Source organism: Micromonas pusilla (genome assembly GCF_000151265.4).
Source record: "Micromonas pusilla CCMP1545 genomic scaffold MICPUCscaffold_3, whole genome shotgun sequence".
NCBI lineage: Eukaryota > Viridiplantae > Chlorophyta > Mamiellophyceae > Mamiellales > Mamiellaceae > Micromonas > Micromonas pusilla.
Window position 1 is genome coordinate 42,435 of NW_003315884.1, and position 19,680 is coordinate 62,114.

A 19,680-nucleotide genomic window follows, 5' to 3' on the forward strand; every position below is an offset into this window, starting at 1 on the left:
GCCGCTCATGAGTTCGTCGCCGACTACGATCGGGCGATCGGCGCGGCGCGGCGCGGCGCGGTGAAACGAAACGACGGCACGAGCGAATCGGTCCGATCCGCGCGCGCGAACGACGAAGAAGACGCGCTGGGCGGCGTGGAGACGGCGCGGATACGACGACGCGCGCGGCGTGGAGCACGAAGTAGTGCGGGCGGCACGCGTCGAAGGCGTGAGGCGCGGCGTGAAGTGATCGGGCGCGGCGCAGATCTGAGAGAATTGGGCGCTCTGCTCTGTTGAACTGAGCGTGACAGCTGTCAAACCGCGTGGAGATCGATAATATTGTAGACCTTAATCCTTCGCTCACGCGCCGTCCCCAGCGCCCGGCTTCGTCACCGCGACGAGCGCCCGAAACGCGCAGATAAGCCCAAGCCCGCCGGCGAAGACGACGGACTCGTCGATCGCGGGCGGCACCGTCATCTGAGTCGCGATCGCGTTCCGAACCAGGATGGCGATCGCGGAGCCGCTGCGGGTCGGCGCGGCGTCGAAAGGCGTCGTCAGTCGGAGCGGCGCGTCGGGAAGTAAAGAACGCGAGGTGTGGGCGGAGAGACGCGCCGGGAAAAGTCCTTAAGGATCGGCGTTCACAACGCCAACGCGGCCGTATGGGAACCAGTGTGACATAGAACGCGCCTGAACCACGTCAACGCGCCCGTGGACATGGCCCTCGGGACGTCCCCCCACAGCGCGGCGTTCGGCGAGTCCGCGTCGTAATCCCCCGCGAAGAACCCGGCGCCGACCCAGCCGAGGACGAACGGCGGGATCGCGATGATCGTCCCCGGGGAGAGCACGTCCTGGCCCGCGGCCCCGCGCGCGATCAAGACGATGAGGATCGACGCCGTCGCGTCTCCGAGGGCGAGGTATGACGGCGCGATCGGAGGCTTCCCCTGCCCGGGTTTCGTACTCGCGGGCTTCGGCGCCGACGGCGGCGTCGCCGGCGCGGCGGTCGATTCTTCCGTGTCCTCCGCGGCGGCGCGGACGATCGGAGAACCGCGCGCGCGCCGCGCGCGCGAGGAGGACTCGCCGCGGGCGACGACGACGACGGCGCGCGCCGCGAGCGACGACGACGACGACGACGCGAGCGATTTCTTCGTAACCTTCGACGAGGACGCGGCGGCGACGCGCGCGCGCTGGAAGTTGGACGACGCGCGCGCGGACGCGACCGCGACGGAGGACGCCGCGGAGAGGACGATAGGCGACATCGTGAGCGACGTTCTTCTGGTGTCTCGGCGTGCGCGCGCGACGACGCGGCGAGCGCGCGTGGAAGTGTTCGATGCCGCCGCTAACACCGCTGGAAAGTGGATCGCGGATCTGATCTCGTGAATCCTCGCGAGTCAGAGTACTCGATTCGTCCAAGAGTGCAAAAGCCCATAGAGTACGAATCGACTTCGTATCTATCGTAAGCGCTCGCGCGAAAACGCACTGCAGCCTCGATCGGTCCGTTGGGGGAACGGAAACACCCCCCATCCGCCCCGAACCTAGATTCTCTGCTCGCCCGTCGCGAGCGCCAGTCCTCGTCGCGCGCGCGCAGTCCCGCCGACGACGATCACGATGATCGAGGCCATCCTCCGACTGTACACCTTCTTCCTGGGGTTCGCGTACCCGGGGTGCGTCTCCCTCGCGCGCGCGGCGCCCGTAATCTCGCGCGCTGTACTTTTTCTTCCCAGAAGCAGAGGGAGGGAAGAAAATTGCGCGTGATTAGCGCGCGTCACGATTCGCGCGATCTCGCGCCCGCGTCCTCTCACGCCGCGGACCCGCGCTGACGACGAACTCCCCCCAAACCCTGATCCCGCGCCCCCCAACCCCTAAACCTCAAACCTCAGATACGCGTCGTACAAAGCGATCGAATCCGCGTCCAAGTCTGACGACACGCAGTGGCTCACGTACTGGGTCGTGTACGCGTTTCTCCTCATCGGCGAATCCCTCAGCGAGTACATGCTCGTGTGGATCCCCGGGTATCGGTACGTCAAGTGCGCGCTCATCTTCTGGCTCGCGTCCCCGCGGTTCAAAGGCGCCGCGGTGCTGTACGACAAGGTCGTGAAGGATGCTCTGAAAAAGGCTGAGCCGCACGTGGACAAGATTTGCGCGCTCGTCGCGAAGGGCGACGTCGGCGGCGTGCGCAAGGAAGTCGGCCCCGCGTTGGAGGCGGTGAAGGGGCTGACCGCGTCGCTGACGGGCAAGAAGGCGGCGCCGCCGGTCGCGGATGAGAAGAAAGCGGAGTGAGCGAGACCCGAGGCGTTCCGTCGTCGCGCGGCGCGGAGTCACGTGGAGTCGGAAAAAGATTGGATGTATGATGAACGCTCGGACGGACGCGTCGACGGATCGATCGTCGCGACGTCCCGCTCGTGTAACTCGACACTGTACATACGCCTCGCTCTGTTGGCATCGCTCGCCGCGTCGTCGTCCCGTTCCCCGAGCGATCCATCTAGCCGCCGCGGCGGCGGAGAGAGGAGGGCGTTTGGAAAAAAGAGCCTTTTCGGAGAAAAATCTCGTCCGCGTCTCGGGCGCGGGCGTGACACGGTGGCAAGACGAGTGCTCGCGAACCGTCGAGATTGCGCCGCGCGCACAACGCGCGGGCACGGCGTCGTCCTACCGGCGTGCGCGCTCGGATCGAGCGAGCGGCTCGCTTCGAGCTTCCCGGAGGACCTCCGCGGTCGATCGTCGACGGCGAAGCGCGCGCGCGCGCGTCTTCGGGTCTTCGCGAGAGCAGAGGGCGCGGTCGCTTTGAACGCTCCGCCCTCTCTCTCTCGCGCGAATATAAATCGAAAAAAAAAACAACACGCCGACGATGGCCGTCTCCGCGGGGCTGCGCGTCGCGCGCGTGTGCCTCAAATCGTTCGCGACGTACCCGGTCGCGTGGATCTGGCATCTCTACGCGCTCGTCTGCCTCCCGATCACGGTCACGCTCGCGCTCGCGCGAACGCTCGGCGGCGTCAAGGGCGAGGGCGTGGACGACGTCCTCGGATCCTTCATCCACTCGCGCGCGCCCGGGGACGACGACCGCAAGCTCTTGATCGGTTTGCGCGAGAAACACAACGTCGCGGTCGCGGCGATGAAGGACCAGCTCGGCGACAGCGAGTCGCGGTACAAGGCGGTGTACGAGAAGCTCCGCGAGAGCGAGCGGATGCGACAGAAGCTGCAGCTGCGGCTGACGACGGCGCAGGAGGCGCTCGCGGCGGCGCGGGGGAAGACGAATCAGATCAACGGCCGCGGGGGCGCGCCGGAGTCGCCGTCGACGCCGCGCGGCGACGGGGGATGGGACGACGTCAGTAACGGCGGCGGTAACGGCGGCGACACCGCGCCGCTGTACTTCACGACGTTGCTCTGCGTCGGCGCTCTGCTTTACTTTTACGACGTGCCGGACGTCCCGGCGTTTGACCGGAAACTCGCGATGCTCGCGCCGGGGGCGTGGATGTCCGTCATCGGGCTGAAGCACCCGGCGCTGAATAAGATTTTGATCTTAGGGAACCTCGTGTTCTTCGGGTATCTGACGCACATCATCGTCGCGCACCGGAGGGAGGGGTCGCCGGGGGTATCCTCGTCCGCGCTCGTGTGACGCGGACGCGACCCCGAGCGGAGGAGGAACGGTCGTCGGAAGAGCGCCGAGGGGGCGACGGCGGACGACGACGTAACGATAACGACGTGACGACGAGTGATTCATCTTTTAAGCGTAGCGTACCAACATCAAGCGAACAATTCTTTATGCGTAAACCCGTTTTCATCGCGTACACATCGCGAGCGTGGGTCAAAGCTCAACCGCGTCAACAGTTAATTACCCCGCCGACCGACCCCCCGCGAGGGAGTTCGCATCGCGCCTGCCTCCTCTCGCGATGATCTCGCCCACCTCGCCTACCCCCGACTGCCCTGATCCCACGACGCCCTTCGCGCGTTCTTCATGCACTCCTCGATCTCGTCCACGTCTTCAACGCTCCCCAAGTGTATCCCCTGCCTCTGGTGGATGCTCGTCGGCTTTATGTCCAAAATCCGCCCGCACCCGTCGCTCGCCTTCCCTCCCGCCTTCTCCACGATCATCGCCATGGGAAAGCACTCGTACAGCAGCCGTAACTTCCCGTCCGGATGCTTCCTATCGCTCGGGTACGAGAACGTCCCTCCGTACAGAAGCGTCCGGTGAATGTCCGCGACCATGCTTCCGATGTACCGCGCGCCGCGCGGCTCCGCCTGGTTCTTACAACGCTCGACGTAGGTCTTCATCCCCTCGTCCCAAAACTGCGTGTTCCCCTCGTTCACGCTGTATATGGACCCCCTCTTCGGGACCGTGATCTTCGGATGCGTCAGGATGAACTCCCCGAGGCTCGGGTCGAGCGTGAACCCGTGGACGTGCCCGCCGATCGTCAGGACGAAGTTGCAGTAGCTTCCGTACATGCAATACCCCGCGGCGACCATGCACTTCCCGGGCTGCAGCGCGTCCTCCGCGCGCGCGACGCCCTTCTCCGTCGCGCGATAAATCCCGAAGATGGATCCCACGCTCACGCCGCAGTCGACGTTGCTGCTGCCGTCGAGCGGATCGAACACGCACACGTACCGTCCGGCGTTGGAGGGCTTGCAGTACACCGGGTCTTCGATCTCCTCGCTCACGAGCACCGTGCATCGCTTGCACGTGTCGAGCATCCCGACGAAGACGTCGTTCGCGACGACGTCGAGCTTCATCTGCGTCTCGCCTTGGACGTTTTGCCCGGTGTTCGCCTCGCCGCCGAGCTTGGCGAGTCCCATCTTTCGCACGCAGTTCTGAATGTACTTGCACGACGTCGCGATGGATTGGATGAGGATGCTCAGGTCCGAGGAGTCCTCGTCCTTCGCGGTGGACATGATGAACGTCGCGAGCGTCTGGAACTCGTCGTCGGTCGGTTCCACGGTAAACGCCTGCGCGTGCTGAGAGATGCTGATGCGTCCCACGCCGTTGCTCATCAGCAGATCGCCGGAGTTCGTTCGGCGGAAGGGCGAACCATTCGGAGGCGACGCGCTCCCCATCGCGACCGGCGGGCGGCGCGTCAGGTAGGTCCGCAGAGCGCCGTCGCCGGGGAGGTGGGGTGTCAGGTCAGGTCGACGAGCGCGCGGACGGGGGCGCGGGGAGGGCGTGCGCTTTCGAGGTCCTCGCCGTCGTGAGGACGCGCGCCGCGCTGACAACTGGAGAATTGTCTGGCGCTTGCGGCGTTCGACTTATTCACCTTTATTCTGTCCCGGAACGCGAACGAGCAGCCCGGTCGATCGATCGACGTTTGCCGGTCAGTTAAAAGGCGGTCGGTCAACTGTTCACCCCGAGGCAAGGGTGAAAAGATTCCATATCGATCAAACGAAATGTGGACCACTCGCGCGAGGCGCGCGCGCGCCCCGCCCCGGACTGGAACGCCTCGAAGGAGCGATTATCGCTCTCAAGATCTTCCCTCCCCGCGCCGCGCGCGACGCTCGCCACACACGACGCGCGCGCGTATCGTGCGCACGGCATCGCACACGTCGCGCGAACGCGAACGAGTCAGAAGACAGTTCGTCGCGCGTCGAGAGAAGGGAGCGCGCGGAGAGCGTCGTCGGAACGCGCCGTCCCTCGCCGCCGCTCTCACGGTCGGTGACGTCGTCGCGCGCCGCAGCAGCGCGCGCGAAGCGAACGCGGGGAAGCCATGGCGGCGTTCGGCGCGGCCGTCGCGATGACGCGCGCGCCGGCGTACCCGACGACGACTCGCGCGCGTTCGAACGCGCCGACCGCGCGCGTCGCGACCGCGTCGACGACCGCCCCGCGCGCGTCCGCGACCGCGCCGTCGTCGTCCAATCGCGGCGGCGGTCGCCGAGGCGCGTCCGCTTCGCTCGACGCGCGACGGAGGATCCGGAGGATCGCGCCTCGATCGCGGACGCGCGCGGCGTCGATCGTCCGCGCGTCCTCCTCCTCAGCGTCCGACGACGCGCGCCCCGCTCCGGCCGCGGCGGGCGCCAAGGGGGACGTCGCCGGCGCGGCGTCCTCCGACGGACGCTGGTCGTCCGTCGTGAACGCGCTCGCGAACGTCATGGACGTCGCCGACGTCGAATCGCTGCTCGACGAGGAGCTCCCGGCGCACGAAGACATCCACCGCGGCGTCCTCCACAACGGTCTCAAGTACGTCATTCTCCCGAACAAGACGCCGTCGGACCGCTTCGAGGCGCACCTGGAGATGCACGTCGGGAGCGTGGACGAGCGCGAAGACGAGCAGGGGCTCGCGCATCTCGTGGAGCACGTCACGTTTCTCGGATCCAAAAAACGCGACGCGTGGCTCGGGAGCGGAACTCGGGGGAACGCGTACACGGACTTCCACCACACCGTGTTCCACGTGCACTCGCCGACGTACAACAAGGACAACACGTACATGGTGAACAACGTGCTGGACATTCTGTACGACGTCGCGTTTAACCCGCAGCTGTTGGAGACGAGGGTCGCGAAGGAAAAAAAGGCTGTGCTCGCGGAGGCGCAGATGATGAACACGATCGAATACCGCGTGGACTGCCAGCTGCTGCAGCATCTGCACTGGGACAACAACCTCGGGTGCCGCTTCCCGATCGGGAAGCTGGACCAGGTCGAAGGGTGGGACGCGGCCAAGGTGCGCGCGTTTCACGAGCGGTGGTACTTTCCCGCCAACGCGACGTTGTACGTCGTCGGGGACTTCCACGCGGACGTGCCCGGGGTCGTGGACATGATCGAGCGCGCGTTCAACGCCGCGCCCGCCGCGGTGGAGAAATTGCCAGAGCTCACGAGCGCTGGGGTTGGCGCTGGGGCTGGCGCGGCGGGCGAGGAGGGCGACGCGGCGGCGGCGCCGCCGCCGCCGCCGATGCTGAGGCAGAGGCACGCGGCGCGGCCGCCGGTGCGTCACGCGTTCGGCGCGCCCCCCGCGGTGAGCGCGAAGATCGACGCGGAGCGCCTCGCGAAGGAAGCCGCGGGCGTCGACGACCCGTACCAGCCGTTCGTCGCGCCCGAGAGCGGCGTGCAGCTCTTCCAGCACGAGCACCTGTCGCACGTGTCGTTTAACATCTTTAGCAAGCTCCCGATTCTGCCGCTGCGATGCATGGGCGATCTGCACCGCACGGTGAACCAGCGGATCGTCCTGCTCGTCCTGCAGTCGCGCATACAGTCGCGGTACGCGGAGCTCGACCACGAGCACTACAAGCGCTGCGAGCTCGACCACAGCGACAGCGCGCGGGAGGGGTGCACGGTGTCCACGGTGACGGTGACGTGCGAGCCGCTGCATTGGAAGTACGCGCTTCAGGTGGCGGTCGAGGAAGCGCGGCGGCTTCAGCAGAAAGGGTTGACCCCGGGCGAGCTCTCGCGGTTCAAAGCGGCGATGATGCGCGACAGCGAGCAGCTCGCGCAGCAGGCTGGGTTCGTGCCGTCGCTGGAGAACCTCGATTTCGTCATGGAACACGACGCGCTCGGTCACGTCGTGATGGACCAAATCCAAGGCCACGAAGCTCTCGTGCGCCTGGACGACGTCATCAGACTCGAAGGCTGCAACGACGTCGCGCGCGAGCTCTTGGGTTTTTTCGCGGAGTACGGCAAGCCGATTGAGGAGAGGGATCCCTGCGGCGGGCTCACGACGGCCATCGTCGCGTGCGCGCCGGCGACGACGACGGACGCGGAGGGCGTCGAGGTTGAATTTCACATCGACGAGCAGGAGGTCGTCGACGTGCTCTCCGCGGACTACGGCGAGATCGAGGCCATGGAGGACATCTTCGTCCCGGATGAGCTCATCTCCGAGGAGGACCTCGACGCGGCGACGGAGAAGCTGAAGCCCGCGATCGTCTCCTCGACGTACGACGACAAGACGGGCATCCACCAACGCGTGCTCTCCAACGGGTTCAGGGTGAACTATCGCGTCACGAACAACGAGCCCGGGAGCGCGTTCCTGCGCCTCGTCATCCCCGGCGGACGCACCGCGGAGCCGACGACGGCCGGGCCCGGCGGCATCGGCGCCGCCGCGGTCGGCTTCCGCACGCTGCAAGAGGTGGGCAGCATCGGGCGGTGGTCGCGGAAGCAGATCGAGCTCGTCACGATGCAGAACCTCGTCATGTTCGAGGTGGAACCGGAGGCGGAGTACCTCTTCCTCGACGCCGCGTTCGCGGTGAACGGCGGGCTGAAGTGCACGCTCGAGATCATCAACTTGCTCACGTCGGAGCCGGTGTGGGACCAAAACGCGCTCGAACGCGTCAAGGACATCTACCGCATGTTCGAGCTCAACACGCGGAAGAATTTGGAACTCGTGACGCACGACGAGGTAAACCACGCCGTGTTCGGCGACCGCAGGCTCATGGACCCCTCGCGCGAGGAGCTCGCCGCGCTGACGCTGGACGGCGTCGTCGCCGCGGTGGAGGCGCAGCTGAGAGCGGGGCCGTTGGAGGTGAACATCGCGGGCGATCTGGACCCGGAGGAGGTTGACGCGCTCATCACGCGTTACCTCGGGACGGCGACGCCCGGCGGCGCGTCGCCGGCTTCTTCTTCCCCCCCAGCTGGGTCTAAACTCCAGCTGTACCCGCTCACGCTCGCGAACGTCGACCCGCGCGACGCCGCGACGCGCACGCAGCGGCTGTGGCTGCGAGATAGCGACGAGCGCGCGTGCGCGGTGCTCGCCGGGCCCGGCCCGCGGATGTGGGCGCCGATGCGAAACCCGCCGTTGCCGAAGCTCGACGACGAGACGATGGACGCGCTGATGAACGGCGACTCCTCGAACGGCACCGGGATCGCGCAGCTGACGCTGCGCGGGCCGGATGGTCGGCCGTACCACCCCGCGGATCAGATCAACGCGGCGGCGGCGGCGAAGGGGAACCCGTTCGCCGCGCAGAGCGATCGCCGAAGGAACCCGCTCGCGACGTTCGTCGCGGGGATGCTCCTGTCCGAGGTGGTCGGAGGCCGCCTGTTCACGACGGTTCGCGACGCGCTCGGGCTGACGTACGACTGCAACTTTCAGCTCGCGTTCGGACTGCAAAACTCGGACGCGACGACGTATCGGCTCGTCGTGACGTCCACGCCGGCGAAGATTGACGACGCGCTCGCGGCGGCGATTCGCGTCTTGCGCGGGTTCAAGACGCAGAAAATCTCGACGCGAGAGGTGGAACGCGCGCGGATGACGCTGCTCACGCGTCACGAGACGGAGCTCAAGACGAACGCGTACTGGGTCGACCTGATGCAATACACCAGCTTGGGCGACGTCCTCGCGCCGCAGAAGGAGATCTCGTGCATCAGCGACCTCCCCGCGATGTACGAGGCGGCGACGGTGGACGATCTGTACGAGGTGTACGGCGCGCTCGGGTTGGAGGATGGCGAGACGTTCACGTGCGTGACGGTGGCGGGGAAGGAGGATCCCGCGATCGTTAACGCCGGCGCGGCCGCGCCTCCGGTGGTGGGGGAGCTCGCGGCGGCGGCGGCGGCGCGGATGGCGATGAGCGGCGGGATGGCGATCGCGGAGGCGCTGAAGAACATGTCGTCGGGGCGCGTCGGGGGGGCGGGCGGCGCGGGCGCGGGGGAGGAGATCACGCTCGAGGAGAAGTGAAGGAACGAAGGAAGGACGCGATATGATATCGGATCGCGGCGCCATCGCTTCTCGTTTGATTCTTTCTTCTTAGTTTCGTTTCGACATGCACTGTAAAACTTGAAGCAAAATTGACTCTTCTCCCCGTCCCTCTCTTTTCGTCCCTCGTCGATCTCTCTCCGCCAACTCACGTAAGTACCCGACAAAAAAAATACAGCGTTTCCGCGGCGCGGCGTCGACGGCTCAGTCGTCGTCGTCCCGTCTTCTTCGCGTCCCACCCCTCCCAAATCAAATCGAATCAATACCCACATCCCCCCCCCCCTCCCCTGGACTCGTCGTCGCTCGTTCAAAGGTGCCTCAGCGCCGCGGCTTTCGCAGCCTTGTCGTCCTCCCTCGCCTTCGCGGCTTTATCCTCCTCCTCGTCGTCGACGCTGCAGTTCACGACGAGCTCTCCGTCCTCGTTCGTGACGAGCTCGCACTCCGTGTGCTCGTTGCTCACGGTCCGGCACTCCATCCCGCCGCCCGGCTGCTCGCAGCAGTACGCCTCGACGCCGTTCTCGTCCGTCTCGCTCCAGCCGACGAGGCACGGCTCGATGGACGCGTCCGCGTCCTTCTCCTCCTCGGCCGCCGCGCGCGACGGCGTCGGAACCGACCGCGGCGTCGGCGTCAGTCGCGCGGGGCGTATCGACGGGATCGCGCCGGCGGTCTTCGACGTCGGCGCGCGCGGGGACGAGACGCGGTTGGAGCTCGTGCGCGAGGAATCGCACGTCACGGTGAACGCGACGGGGCGCGACGCGACCGTCGCGAGAGCCGTCGTCATCGCGTCGGTGAGTCAGATCTCAGACGACGACGGTTAATGAATGAAAACTTATCTCGCCCCGGGATCGACGCGGCGGGACGGCTCGAGCGCGATGCGCGGGAGTCGCGGCGTTCGAACGCGGTGGCGTATCGGGTATTCGGTGCGCGTTCGAGCTCGTCGGCGGTGGACGAGCGAGCGCGCGGGCGTGGAATGGCGCGACGTTCGTCGCGAGCGGCGACGCGCTCCAATAATCTTTCTTCCCACGTGCTGACGCGATCATATCGAAGATTCGCGGGAATGCCCACCATTCGTCGGCGATTGAACGATGCGACTTTCACCCACCCCTTTCGGTTTCAACATTTGGTCAAGATCGGTGATCCCTTTCAACTGATGGCCGATGAACGCTTTTCGTTATTTTTCACGCTAGCTGAGTGCAGTGTTTGTTTCTTCCTCGACGCCGACGACGTCATCGACGCCCTCTCTCGTCCTCGCTCTCCGTCCCGTCGGCCACAGTTCGCAGACCCGCGTCCTCCTTCGCGTCCTCCGTCCCGTCGCTCATCATGCTCCACATCGCTCGGTGACGCATGCACGCCGTTCGGTCGCGATGCTTCGCGGCGCTGCGCGCGAGCGCGCGACGGGCGACGAGCGCGACGAGCAGGCTTTCGCGTCGTCGTCCTCATCATCGCGCGAACGCGTCGAGGCGCGCGCGGCCGACGCGACGCGACGTCTCGTCCGCGACGACGACGCGCGAGACGGGCGAGGACGCGTCGCGCGGCGGCCGTTTCCTGACCGCGTCTCCGACGGAGGAGGGACCCGACGATCGTCGTCGTCGTCATCGTGCTCCTCATGCTCTCCCCGCGTTCGGCGACGTCCTGCTCCTGGGCGAGGGCGACTTCTCCTTCTCTCGCGCGCTCGTCGAGAGCGCGAGCGTCGGCGTCGGGCGCGTGACGGCGACGTCGCTGGAATCCGCGGCGGAGATCGAGACGCGGTGGGGCGGCGCCGCGAACGTGGACGCGCTTCGGCGCGCTTCGAACGTCGAGATCGTTCACGGCGTCGACGCGACGGCGCTGGAGACGACCCTGCCGGACCCGGGCGGAAGACGGTACGATAAGATCGTATTCATGTTTCCCCACATCGCGGGGAAAGGGCGCATCAGCCTGAACCGCGAGCTTCTCGACGCGTTCTTCCAGTCCGCGGAGCGCGCGCTGGCGCCGGGCGGATCGATCGAGGTGGGGCTGGTGAAGGGTCAGGGCGGCACGCCCGCGGACGAGGACAAACAGCGAGCGCTCGGAAACACGTGGCAGATTCAGGCGCGTTCTATACACTGGTCCCCATACGACCGCATTCGCGTGGTGAACGCGATTCCTTAAGGACTTTGCCCGGCGTCTCTCTCCGCCCACCCCTCGTTTTCAATCCCCGCCCTCGACGCCTTTCAACGCCAACTGACGCCTTTCAACTCCACCCCGACGTCGCTTCGTATGGAACGACCCTCAGGCGCGCGCCGCGGGGGGGGACTTCGTCCTCGTCGACGCCGCGCGCTTCGACGCGGCGTCGTGGGAGGCGTTGGGGTACCGGTCTCGCGGCCACTGGAGATCGGCGAGGAGAGGGGAAGGGGAAGACGTCGAGGAGGGAGGAGGAGTGAGGCGCGTTCTATACACTGGTTCCCATACGACAGCGTCGGCGTGGTGAACGCCGATCCTTAAGGACTTTCGCCGTCGCATCTCTCCGCCCACCACTCGCTTTCAATCCCCGTCCTCGGCGCCTTTCAACGCCAACTGACGCCTTTCAACTCCACCCCGACATTCGCTCGTATAGAACGGCCCTGAAGCGCGCGGATTTCGCGCGAGACCGCAGGCGCGGGTTCCAGCACCGAGACGGCGTGGTGCACCTCTTCCGGCGCGAGACGGAGTTGGGAGGGGCGACGTGCCCGTGGCCGGTCGAGTACGCGCGAGACGTGAGCGTCTTCGTGGATCCGAACGTCTTCAGCGACGAGGAGTTCGCGCGCGTCGCAAGGGCGTCCGCGGGTCGCGGCGTCGAGTCGGGTGCGTTCTACCGTCTCTGCGTGCGCGCGTTTTTCACCCACCGCTCGGTTTCAACGTAGCCCTACTGTATGATCGCGACCGCCCCTTTCAACTGACCGACGCGCGTGTTTTGTACGCGCACGGAACGGCCCTCAGACGTGACGCTTCTGGAGGAATTCGCGCACGACGACGGGAAGACGAGCAAGACGTTCCGGCTCACCTTCCGCTCGGCGACGAGAGCTTTTAGCGATCCGCGCGCCAACGCGGCGCAGTTCAACGTTAGAGACGCGATCGAGGCGAACGCGGTGAACGGCGCGACGCTCAGATAGAATAGACCAGACTACTACGCGAGTAGAAAAAAGTACCGCGTTCTATAGCTACACGTATAAACTACGACTAGACCACAGTAGAGACTCACTCCCCCGCGCCGGGCTTCTGTCTCTTCTCCGCGCGCCGCCGCTGTACGACCGCCGCGGCGATCCGTCTCAGGGCCGTTCCATACAAGCGAATGTCGGGGTGGAGTTGAAAGGCGTCAGATGGAGTTCAAAGGCGCCGAGGGCGGGGATTGAAAGGGAGGGGTGGGGGAAGAGAGACGCCGGCAAAAGTCCTTAAGGATCGGCGTCCACCACGCCAACGCGGTCGTATGGGGACCAGTGTATAGAACGCACCTCAACTCCTCCCCGCTCGCGTCCGTCTTCACCCCGCGCGCGTCGAAGTGCGTCCTCGACGCGACGCGACCCTCGCGCCGCAGCGCGTCCACGAGCGCGTCCACGTTCGGGTGCTCCCCCGTGGCTCGGTCGACGCACGCGTCCACGGAGCGAAACAACGCGACGTCCGCGGCGTCCGACGCTTCCCTCGCGAGTCGCCGCAAGAGCGACGTCGTCGCGGGCTCCACGCGACACGCGCCGTCGCCCGCGACGGCGCGCTCCAGCATCTTCGACGCGAACGCCGCCGACGCGAGCGCGCCCGACCACGCCGGTCCGAGCTTCGTCGGTCTCGGCGCGATTCCGAATCCGATTCGTTCGCCCGCGCCCGCGCCCGCGCGTTCGCACTCGCACGTCCACGCGCGCCCGTTCACGTCGTCGCCGTCGCCGTCGTCGCCTACTCCGAACGCCGCGCACGCGCCGCAGTGCCACATCGTCTCGATCCGCGCCGCCGCCGCGTCCGCGGCGGCGGCGCCGCGACGCACGCGAACGACGACCCACGCGAAGTGCGCCTCCTTCGGGGCGCACGAGAGGAGAACCTCGATCCCTCGCTCGTGCCGCGCCGCCGCGCGCGCGACGGCGGCGATCAGAACGCGAACGCCGAGCTCTTTGAACCACGCGGGGCGGCGGCCAACTGAGCCGGAGCTGTTTGAATCGGCGGCGTTCCGTCCGCCGCGATGACCCACTTCCGCGCCGTATCGCCGCCTGGCGACGTCCGGGCACGCGCCGTAGAGGCACGACACGTCCGTCGCGCACGCGCTCACGATCCCCCCGTGCGGCGCTCTCGCGACGGCGGCGTCTGAGGGTCGTTCCATACGAGCGAACGTCGGGGTGGAGTTGAAAGGCGTCAGATGGAGTTGAAAGGCGTCGAGGGCGGGGATTGAAAGCGAGGGGTGGGCGGAGAGACGCGCCGGCAAAAGTCCTTAAGAAACGGCGTTCACCACGCGAACGCGGTCGTATGGGGACCAGTGTATGGGACGCGCCTAAATGCGGCGCGACGCTTCCGAACGGATCCAGATGGACGTAGTCCCACGCGCGCGAGTGCATCGCGACGTCCGCGGGCGAGCGCTCCACCTCGAAGGAGGACGAACCAGGCCCCGTCGCGTCGACCAAGCGCTCGCAGTTGCGTCGCGCGAGGAGGACGCATCGCTCGTCGACGTCTGATATCGGGGTGGAGTTGAAAGGCGTCAGATGGAGTTGAAAGGCGTCGCGTAGGTGTGTCGGGATTGAAAGCGAGGGACCCTGGGCGGAGAGAGACGACGGCAAAAGTCCTTAAGGATCGGCGTTCACCACGCCGACGCGGCCGTATGGGGACCAGTGTGATAACGAGAACGCGCCTCGCATCGCGACGACGACGTCCGCGCGCGCGTCCGGCGCGGACTCCGCGAGCCATCGCATCCCGTGGACGCCCGTCGACGCGAACGCGTCGAGGCACAGCATCGGACGTGAGCGCTCGCCGGACGCCGCCGAAATCTCGTGCGCTTCGCGTCGCGCCGCCGCCTCGACGGCGAGCGCGAGGACGCTCAGGTCGCGCGCGCGTCGCGTTTTCGCGTTGTAGAACCCCGGGACCGTGCCCGGCTGGTCGCTCCGCCGCGCCGCGCACGCGAAGGTCACCGCGCCCTCGGTGACGGAGTCGTACTCCGGGTCGTCGCGGGAAGACGACGGCGCGGCGGCCGCGGCCGCGTCGTCGTCGCGGCGGCGGCGGCGGCGCCCCATCGACTGCGGCGAAGACGAGCGGCCGTCCCGAGGAAAAGTACCCGGGATCTATCGTCGCGTCGTCTTCGCGTCGAGAAAAACGACGAAAGGTGCGAATTTTTGTCGATGAAAACTCCGATTAAGCCGCGCGATGAGTCGTTTTCGCTCGGTTCAACTGTGGTTTCGGAAAATCCGGTGTCCGGTTTCGTCACGCTCGTTTCCCTGCAGCACGCCGCGACAGGACGACCGCGAGCGCGACCGCGACCACGACTCACAATTCGCGAAGACGTCAGAATCGCCTCGCGCTACGCGGTCAGATCGCGACACGCGCGGCGCGTCAAGTCGCGCGCGTCCACCCGCGCTCCCCTCGCGATGTCCTCCGAGAACCCCGCGAGACCGCCCGCGGACGCGCCGGCGTCGACCGCGCCGCCCGCGGACGCGCCAGTGCGCGATCGATCCGGCGGCGACGCGTCCACGTCCGCGACCGCCGCGACGATCGCGAGCGCCGCGGATCCCGCGTCGACCGCGCCCGCGCCGGACGCCGCGATCGCGCCCGCGCCGGACGCCGCGATCGCGCCCGACGCCGCCGCCGCCGCCGCGGCGGCGGCGAATGCGCCGCCGACGCCGACGGTCACCCCGCCGCCCACGCAGACGATCTTCGCCAAGGGCGACAAGGTGTCCGCGTTCGCCGCGTTCGACTCCACGCGCAAGCACGCGGACGTGCTCGAGGTGCGACGCCCCGCGGGGTTCGACCCCACCACCGGCGACCCCGCGAAGATCTCGTACTACGTCCGGTACGACGGGTTCGACAAGCGCCTGGACGCGTGGGTGAGCGGCGACAAGCTGTGGCCGGCGGCGACGAGGACGAAGGGATCGGGCGTCGACCTCGTCGGCGGCGGGTCGTCGGGGGTCGACGGCAAGGGCAACGCGGGCGCCGGACTTACCGACGGCGTCACCCCCGACGGCGCGGAGGGCGACCTTTCGGGCGCGGGCGGCGCGACGAGGAAGATGACGCGGACGCTGAAGCGGCGGTACAACGAGATCAACAACGTCGGCGTCGCGACGGAGGATCTCACGGCGCTCGATCAGAAACTGGAGCACGAGCACGACGAGAGGACCAAGGTGAAGAACATCGGGATCGTGGAGTGCGGGAAGTACGAGGTGGACGCGTGGTACTTCTCGCCGTATCCGGAGGAGTATCAGCACTGCGACCGTCTGTACGTGTGCGAGCACTGCCTGAAGTACATGCGCAAGGAGCGGACGCTTCTGAAGCACAAGGCGCGGTGCGCGGCCTCGCATCCGCCGGGGAAACGCATCTACGAGCACCCGCGAAAGGCGGAGGGCAAACCCACGGTGTCGTTCTGGGAGATCGACGGCGCGGGCGACGGGAAGGTGTACTGTCAGAACCTGTGCTTGCTCGCGAAGCTTTTTCTGGACCACAAGACGCTGTATTACGACGTCTCGCCGTTTTTGTTTTACGTCATGACGGAGGAGGACGAGACGACGGGGAAGCACTCCGTCGTGGGCTACTTTTCCAAAGAGAAGTGGTCCGTCGAGGACTACAACCTCGCGTGCATTCTCACGCTGCCGCCGTACCAGCGCAGAGGGTACGGCAGCTTCCTGATCGCGATGTCGTACGAGCTCTCGAGCCGCGAGGAAAAGCTCGGGACCCCCGAGCGTCCGCTGTCCGACCTCGGGCAAGTGTCGTACCGCTCGTTTTGGAGCAAACGCATTCTCGAGGTGTTGCAGCGCGCGAAAGGGAACCTCTCCGTGAAGGACATCAGCGCGGAGACGTCGTTCAAGGAGATGGACATCGTCAGCTCGCTGCAGTCGCTGAACCTGTTGAAGTACTGGAAAGGGCAGCACATCATCAGCGCGACGCCGAAGATCATCGAGGAACACCTGAAGACGTTTACGCGAAAGAACGCGATTGAGATTAATCCAGACCTGATGCGGTGGACGCCGCCGGTGTTCGCGCCGCCGCCGAACCCGCGCAAGGGCGGGGCGAACCGGCAGTGAAGGAGGCGGAGAGGCGAGCGAGAGAGAGAAAGAAGAGACGAGACGAGAGGGTGGAGGGTGGGCGGCGAGCGAGGAGGAGGAGGAGGAGGAGGAGGAGGCACTCATGAATAGAAGCAGCGCGCAAACTAATAGCAACCACGAAACCAAAAAATAAACGACGCGTTCGTCGTCGATTCTGATTCTCATCACGCGGCGACAACCTCCGCCGCGGGCGCGGCGACGGCGACGGCCTCTCTCTCCGTGCGCGTCTCTTTCTCCTCCGCGTCGTCCTCCTTCCCCTCGACCGCGGCGGTAGCCGTCTCGGTCGCCGCCGCCGTCGCCCCCCCCGCGCCGCCGCCGCCGCCGCCGCCGCCGCCGCCGGCTTCTCCGTCCTCCCACTCCGAAGATACGAACAGCGCGCTCGCGTTGCGCTGCGCCCACCGCAAAAACTCCGTGAGCTTCACCTGGACCTCTCGAACCGCCACCGCGTCCATGTCGCACACCGGGAGCAAGTCCGGGAGCTTGACGAACAGCCGTAGGAGGTGTTCCGCGCCGTACACGTCGCTCGGCGGCGGCAGCGGCGCCGACGACGTTTTGGTTTTCGTTTCGGTTTCGATTTCGTCGTCGCGCGACGGATCCGCGCACAGCGTCGCCGCGACCTCGCGCTCTTCCTTGTACAGCAACACGGAATGCAGCGCGCGGTCGAAGTACGCCTTGATGCCCGCGCACACCTCGGAGACGAGCTCGCCCTGCTCCGGCGACCGCGCGCGCGCTCTCGCGTCGGCTTCGTACCGAGCGACGACGTCGGACACGGTGACGCTCTTCGGGAGTCGATGCCGCTTCCCCTCGCGGGTGATCTTCTCCCACGCGCCGATGAGCTCGCGCTTGAGCGCGGTGGAGAGGTTGACGTGCAGGCGCACGTCGTCGGGGTTCACCGGCGGCGGCGGAGGCGCGGGCGGCGTCGCGGGCGCGGCGGCTTTCGTCTTCGTCTTCTTCGTCGTCGTCTTCGCGGACGTCTTCTCGGTCGCGCCCGACGATCTTTTGGCGCCCTCGCTCGCGACGACGCCCGCGCCTCCCGCGCTCTCCTTCTTGACCTTCTTCGCGGGCTTCCCGCCGTCGCCCCCCGCGGGAACGTCCCTCGCCGTCTTCTTCGCGTCGCCCTTCTTCGCGTCGGTCGCCGTCGCCTTCTTGCGCATCCGCGTCGTGTCGAGCCACTCGTCCCATTTCTTGTTCCACCCCTGGTAGTGCACGAGATACTCCGGCGGCTCGCCTCGCGTGTCCAACACGCGCGCCTCCCACGCCTTGCCCTGCATCGTCGCGAGCGCGATCTCGCCCACGGCGTACGTCTCGGACGGCATGACGACGGACGGACGGACGGACGGACGGACGGACGACGCGCGAGCGCGATCTGACGCCCGGATTCAAAAATACGATGCGAACACGAAATCCATCCCTCGTTCGGCGGTTTCAACACTTGATCGCGTCCCCTTTCAACTGACCGATGAACAATCAGTATTTTGTACGGTCCTATGCCTACGGAACGCTCAATACATTCGCTCTGCTCGTCGTCTAAAACCCGTACACCGCCTCCGTCGCCGCCCTCGCCGCTCTGAACACGTCGTCCACGCCCACGCCCTTTATCTCCGCGATCTTCTCCGCGATGTGAGGGACGAGCCCAGGGTGCGCGACCTCGCCGCGGTGCGGCACGGGCGCCATGTACGGTCCGTCCGTCTCTGCGGGTGAAAACGCGCGAACGCGCAAAGTGCGTCAGTCAGTCGAAAGGGGACGCGATCAAGTGTTGACACCGAGGCGATGACGAGGGATGGGCGAATAAAGGTTCGAAAGCTCGTAGAACGCACCCAAGAGGATGCGCTCCAGCGGCGTCGCCGAGACGACGTCGCGCACGTCCTTCGCGCTCTTGAACGTGACGACGCCGGTGAACCCGACGCGCAGGTTCGGGAAGTGTTCGAACAACGCCAACGCCATCGCTTTCGAGCTCGTGAAGCAGTGCACGTGCACCCTCGCGTCTCTCGGGAGGTGCGTCCTCATCAGCTCGAGCGTGTCCGCCTGAGGGTGTTTGCGCACACGAAGCGACGTCGGGGTGGAGTCGAAAGGCGTCAGTCGGAGTCGCGAGGCGTCGCGGCGCGTCGGGATCGAAAGAGGCGCGGGAAGTTACGTCCACGGGACCGGCGTAAACGCGAACGCGCCTCGGCGTCTCTCGTGTGCACGATGATCGGCGCGTCCAACTCCGCCGCCATCTCTATCTGCGCGACGAAGACGCGCTTCTGCGTTTCCCTCGCGCCCGCGTCCGTCTCGTAGTGGTAGTCGAGCCCGCACTCGCCGATCGCGACCGCGCGTTCGTTGGACGTCAGGTGTCGGCGCGTCGCGAGGGCCATGGAATCGTCCCACTGCGTCGCGCTCAGCGGATGGCATCCGAACGAGGCGTACACGCCGTCGTGCGTCGCGATCGCCTCGAGCGCGCGCTCGAAGGACTCGCGCGAGCACGCGACGGTCAGGCAGGCCTCGAAGGACGCGCCGTGGAACGCCGTCGCGTTCGTCTCGTCCGCGCGCGCGACGTCGCGTCTCCAGCTCGCGAAGTCGACGATAAGGTCGGCGTCGGCGTCGGCGTCGGCGCCGGCGTCGGCGTCGGCGCTCGCCGTCGCCGTCGCGTTCTTCTTCGCGGCCGCTCTTCTCTCCGCGTTCATCCTGTCGAAGATCAAGTCGAGGTGGCAGTGCGTGTCCACGTACGTCAGCGTGGATTTCGCAGCCGGGGACGTCGCGCGCGCGGACGGCGGCGTCGTCGTCGTCGTCGTCGTCGTCGTCGACATCGTCGCCGTCGCCGGGCACCTCCGCCGCGCGCCGCCGCCGCCGCCGCCGCCGCCGAGGACGTCGACTCGACGGACGTCGCGCCAACTCCGCGTCCACGCCCT

At 66.8% G+C, this 19,680-nt stretch overlaps 11 protein-coding genes across 11 annotated transcripts; 5 read left to right on the top strand and 6 right to left on the bottom strand.

The window, feature by feature from the left end:
* Positions 1–294: 294 nt before the first annotated feature.
* Positions 295–1,235, bottom strand: MICPUCDRAFT_46563 (uncharacterized protein; the record flags this gene model as incomplete). The annotated part of the gene is made up of 2 exons (XM_003057047.1): positions 295–502; positions 667–1,235. Coding segments are annotated over 2 exons (774 nt in total), but the record flags the coding sequence as incomplete, so codon positions are not given.
* A 622-nt stretch (positions 1,236–1,857) lies between these two features.
* MICPUCDRAFT_9205 (uncharacterized protein) lies at positions 1,858–2,091 on the top strand (the record flags this gene model as incomplete). The annotated part of the gene is made up of 1 exon (XM_003056593.1): positions 1,858–2,091. A coding segment is annotated over one exon (234 nt), but the record flags the coding sequence as incomplete, so codon positions are not given.
* A 730-nt stretch (positions 2,092–2,821) lies between these two features.
* Positions 2,822–3,589, top strand: MICPUCDRAFT_55872 (uncharacterized protein; the record flags this gene model as incomplete). The annotated part of the gene is made up of 1 exon (XM_003056594.1): positions 2,822–3,589. The coding sequence occupies one exon, from the start codon at positions 2,822–2,824 to the stop codon at positions 3,587–3,589; it is 768 nt and encodes a 255-aa protein (XP_003056640.1).
* A 293-nt stretch (positions 3,590–3,882) lies between these two features.
* On the bottom strand, positions 3,883–4,860 carry FBPASE_2 (Fructose-1,6-bisphosphatase; the record flags this gene model as incomplete). The annotated part of the gene is made up of 1 exon (XM_003057048.1): positions 3,883–4,860. The coding sequence occupies one exon, from the start codon at positions 4,858–4,860 to the stop codon at positions 3,883–3,885; it is 978 nt and encodes a 325-aa protein (XP_003057094.1).
* Positions 4,861–6,047: 1,187 nt separating this feature from the next.
* Positions 6,048–9,554, top strand: MICPUCDRAFT_32051 (uncharacterized protein; the record flags this gene model as incomplete). The annotated part of the gene is made up of 2 exons (XM_003056595.1): positions 6,048–6,905; positions 6,990–9,554. The coding sequence occupies 2 exons, from the start codon at positions 6,048–6,050 to the stop codon at positions 9,552–9,554; spliced, it is 3,423 nt and encodes a 1,140-aa protein (XP_003056641.1).
* A 57-nt stretch (positions 9,555–9,611) lies between these two features.
* On the bottom strand, positions 9,612–10,532 carry MICPUCDRAFT_61930 (uncharacterized protein). The gene has a single exon (XM_003057049.1). The coding sequence runs from the start codon at positions 10,351–10,353 to the stop codon at positions 9,880–9,882; it is 474 nt and encodes a 157-aa protein (XP_003057095.1). The 5' UTR covers positions 10,354–10,532; the 3' UTR covers positions 9,612–9,879.
* Positions 10,533–10,916: 384 nt separating this feature from the next.
* On the top strand, positions 10,917–12,728 carry MICPUCDRAFT_61932 (uncharacterized protein; the record flags this gene model as incomplete). Its single annotated transcript, XM_003056596.1, has 3 exons — positions 10,917–11,642; positions 11,827–11,975; positions 12,148–12,728. 3 exons carry the CDS (start codon positions 10,917–10,919, stop codon positions 12,431–12,433), a joined length of 1,161 nt encoding a protein of 386 aa, XP_003056642.1. The 3' UTR covers positions 12,434–12,728.
* Positions 12,729–12,961: 233 nt separating this feature from the next.
* MICPUCDRAFT_61934 (uncharacterized protein) lies at positions 12,962–14,368 on the bottom strand (the record flags this gene model as incomplete). Its single annotated transcript, XM_003057050.1, has 1 exon — positions 12,962–14,368. The coding sequence occupies exon 1, from the start codon at positions 14,102–14,104 to the stop codon at positions 12,962–12,964; it is 1,143 nt and encodes a 380-aa protein (XP_003057096.1). The 5' UTR covers positions 14,105–14,368.
* A 756-nt stretch (positions 14,369–15,124) lies between these two features.
* MICPUCDRAFT_32053 (uncharacterized protein) lies at positions 15,125–16,771 on the top strand (the record flags this gene model as incomplete). Its single annotated transcript, XM_003056597.1, has 2 exons — positions 15,125–15,640; positions 15,725–16,771. 2 exons carry the CDS (start codon positions 15,125–15,127, stop codon positions 16,769–16,771), a joined length of 1,563 nt encoding a protein of 520 aa, XP_003056643.1.
* A 185-nt stretch (positions 16,772–16,956) lies between these two features.
* MICPUCDRAFT_55879 (uncharacterized protein) lies at positions 16,957–18,108 on the bottom strand (the record flags this gene model as incomplete). The annotated part of the gene is made up of 1 exon (XM_003057051.1): positions 16,957–18,108. One exon carries the CDS (start codon positions 18,106–18,108, stop codon positions 16,957–16,959), a length of 1,152 nt encoding a protein of 383 aa, XP_003057097.1.
* Positions 18,109–18,319: 211 nt separating this feature from the next.
* MICPUCDRAFT_15497 (uncharacterized protein) lies at positions 18,320–19,455 on the bottom strand (the record flags this gene model as incomplete). The annotated part of the gene is made up of 3 exons (XM_003057052.1): positions 18,320–18,483; positions 18,610–18,794; positions 18,938–19,455. The coding sequence occupies 3 exons, from the start codon at positions 19,453–19,455 to the stop codon at positions 18,320–18,322; spliced, it is 867 nt and encodes a 288-aa protein (XP_003057098.1).
* Between the last annotated feature and the right edge of the window lie 225 nt (positions 19,456–19,680).